General features: G+C 47.3%; 1 protein-coding gene across 1 annotated transcript in view; it reads right to left on the reverse strand.

The window, feature by feature from the left end:
• LOC107104559 (breast carcinoma-amplified sequence 3-like) overlaps positions 1 to 2899 on the reverse strand; it is a gene marked incomplete at its 3' end in the record, with an annotated part of 84426 nt that overhangs the window by 73833 nt on the left and 7694 nt on the right. The window contains exon 6 of the mRNA XM_015404574.1: positions 410 to 580. Within this exon, the coding sequence (XP_015260060.1) occupies positions 410 to 580 (171 nt within the window). The remainder of the gene's footprint in view (positions 1 to 409; positions 581 to 2899) is intronic.

Raw genomic sequence — 2899 nt, forward strand, 5'->3', positions numbered from 1 at the left:
TGGAGTCATAGCTGTGGGTGTGGATGTGGATGGGGTCATGGCTGTGGGTGTGGTCATGGATGTGGATGGAGTCATGGCTGTGGGTGTGGTCATGGATGTGGATTGGGTCCTGGCTGCTGATGGGGTCATGGCTAAAAGCTAATATCTCAGGAGAAAGCAGCCAATGTTAAGAAAGATGATGAAGCTGAGGAAGTAGAGCTGATGATCAGATGAAAGGCATATTCTATGTTATTTATCTTTATTTGTCTATTTAGTATTTTACACATAAAATTAATATAGATCATGAAGATTTCTCTGGATGTTTGCGACTAGTGTATCTCCTCGCTGTAGACATGAGGAAGCAGACTGAGTCGTCATGGCCATGGATGATCTGCTCTACATCTGGCCCAAAGGAAGGTGTTAGACTGACCTGTCCTTCACCGACGTCATCTGTGTCGATGATGGTGATCACGCCGGGGCTATGGGGGCTGCGGCGACCCGTGCTGTGGGGCGTTCCCTCTTCGTCGGGCGTGCCTGCAGGTATGGTGCCGGCCAGCTGGGTAACCACTTTGCCCACCATGGTGAGGCCTGTTTTCAACGTCTGAAACAAACAGAGGACATGCTTCAGTTTTGAAAGATTAACCCAAACAGACTCTGCATCAATCTGTTCTAAAGACGTTTTTTAAAGCAGTACAGTCTGAGTGAAGTGTGCAGCGCCGCCCGCATGCTGATAACTTGTAGTGCTGATTATCTGCAGCCCAGGAGACTCCAGCGTGTGTGAGAGAGGCTCCTCTGTGTCAGCTTAAGGTCCAGCCAGGGTGTCTGCCTCAAACACACCTCTGTGGCTCAATTGAGGGAAATGGATAGTGCTGCTTAAGTGGAGTCTATCTCACGTACTACACTGTCTTAGTCTAATGGAGTCCAATGCATGTGACTGGGTGTCTGTGCGTGTGTAAGCGCCAAAGGGGCCCTGGAGAGCCTAATCAAGCATTCAGGCCAGGCGGCCCTGTCAATACAGCATGGCGCCTGCAGCTTGTTGGGTCTGAGGATCACCTACTGTCTCTTCGCCACTTGGCCAGGCGCACTAACAGGCTCTGCTGCCTCGGTGCATTTGCTGGTGTAAAATGTAAGAAACGCCATCAATTATTAAGGGAGGCATTTGGCCTCTAATTGATCAACACTAATGTGTTTTCTAATCACTGCAGTTGTGGAGTTCTTGGTGGTAGCCCAAACAGGGGCTATTGATTTCGCTTGGGGGGTGGAGAGGCGATTTGAGTCAGAGGGTTGACATAAAACACATCGGCACTCAGCCTGATGTCGCCATCTGAGCACATTTCCATTTGATTTATGCCACAGGTCTCTCTGAGGCAGCAGCTCCGTCGCACTGGGCGCCTACAGGACACACAGCTACAGCCTCGTCCACCTTTCTAATAAACAAAAGCCATTACAGCTTAATGCGCCCCTCCCCCCTTTGCGGCTCTGTCTCTGGACATCAGCACAGAGCCAGCGTGTCGCGCCACCAGCCAGGAGGAGATACCTTGTCATCCATATTGAGATATATGGCTCTAAATGAGGAGAGGGAGCATGTGCAGGAAGCCTGTCTTCATGTCAGTAGCCCCCACTGCTAACATCCTAATGTCACTGCTCTGCTCTGAACGCCACTGGCAGATTAAATAATCCATCTCTCTATGACTAAATTATGCCAGAAGTGAATCTGACCTGAGATCAGAGGTGGGCTACTTTAGAGCCACTCCCCTGCACACAACCGAGAAAAGAGGAAGATTACAGGGTGAACAGAAACAGGCTGATGAAGTGTCTTAAAGCTTAGAAGCAGATTTACAGATGGTGGAGGCTGAGCTAGAAATGAAAACATCAGCAGAAGGTCTGTTCAAACGCAGCCTAACACCGAAAAGAAAGAAGGCTGTACCACACGACTCCTCCCAAACAACATCTGAAAAGGTGAAGAACCACCAGATCTGGTTCTTCCAGATGTTTCCATGTCTGCTTTACTTTGCAGACCTCTGTGGGATGAAACTAAGAAAAATCAGCCAATGTTTCATGTTCCTTTTTCAATAAATATCTGAAAGTTGTTAATCTGGATGCTCGCAAGATCCAAGTTTTCAGTCTCATAACGAATCAATCTTGAAAGACTCCCGCTAATAACGTCCGTCTCGTACCAACCTGTGAGTCGGACCAATGACATGCCAGCAGTGTTTTTGGGGCGGGACATGTAGGATTGATGACAGTCAGAAGGGGCTTGTTAAAGTATAACCAACATGGCTGCACTGGGGGACTCACCTGTTGATTGACGTCATACACGCGCCGCTTCGTTTTTACAAAAATACAAATATAAAAATCTAACAGCGGATATCTGGGGGACAGTGATTGGCCTCCATGTTCTGAATGCTGGCGTACCATAAAGAATAAATGATGAACAGTTTAGTTTGTGCCTTCAAGTCGTTGCCCATAGGAAGACGTTACTGGATATAACCTAACGGAATATCTTCAGAACGGCTCCAAATGACACTAAACTCAGATGGGTGAGTAGAACATGATGGAATAACGGAAAATCAAGGGACCAATGGAAAAAAAAACAGTGTTCCCCTTTAAACTCATTTTGTGGCATTTAAAGCTTCAGCAGAGGAGTGAACATGAGCTGAGCTGATTTTATTAACTGTTATCATGTAGAAGAGATGATGGCTAATGGTTCTGTTAATGGAGTTGGCAAAAGGACCGATTAACCTTTCCTCGTAGTTCATATAAGTTGTTCCTCTGTTTTTAAAATGGCGTGCCCCAACACCGAATCAATAAGGACGACCCCACAGATAGCTGGAAAGGCATTCCGGCCAATCACAGCTGCTTTTTGTCTGCACACTTAGGCTTGAGGTCTGTGCAGGTTTGCGACCATCTAACACGTAGC

This window comes from Cyprinodon variegatus, unplaced genomic scaffold (assembly GCF_000732505.1).
Source record: "Cyprinodon variegatus isolate N-32 unplaced genomic scaffold, C_variegatus-1.0 Scaffold1792, whole genome shotgun sequence".
Classification (NCBI taxonomy): domain Eukaryota; kingdom Metazoa; phylum Chordata; class Actinopteri; order Cyprinodontiformes; family Cyprinodontidae; genus Cyprinodon; species Cyprinodon variegatus.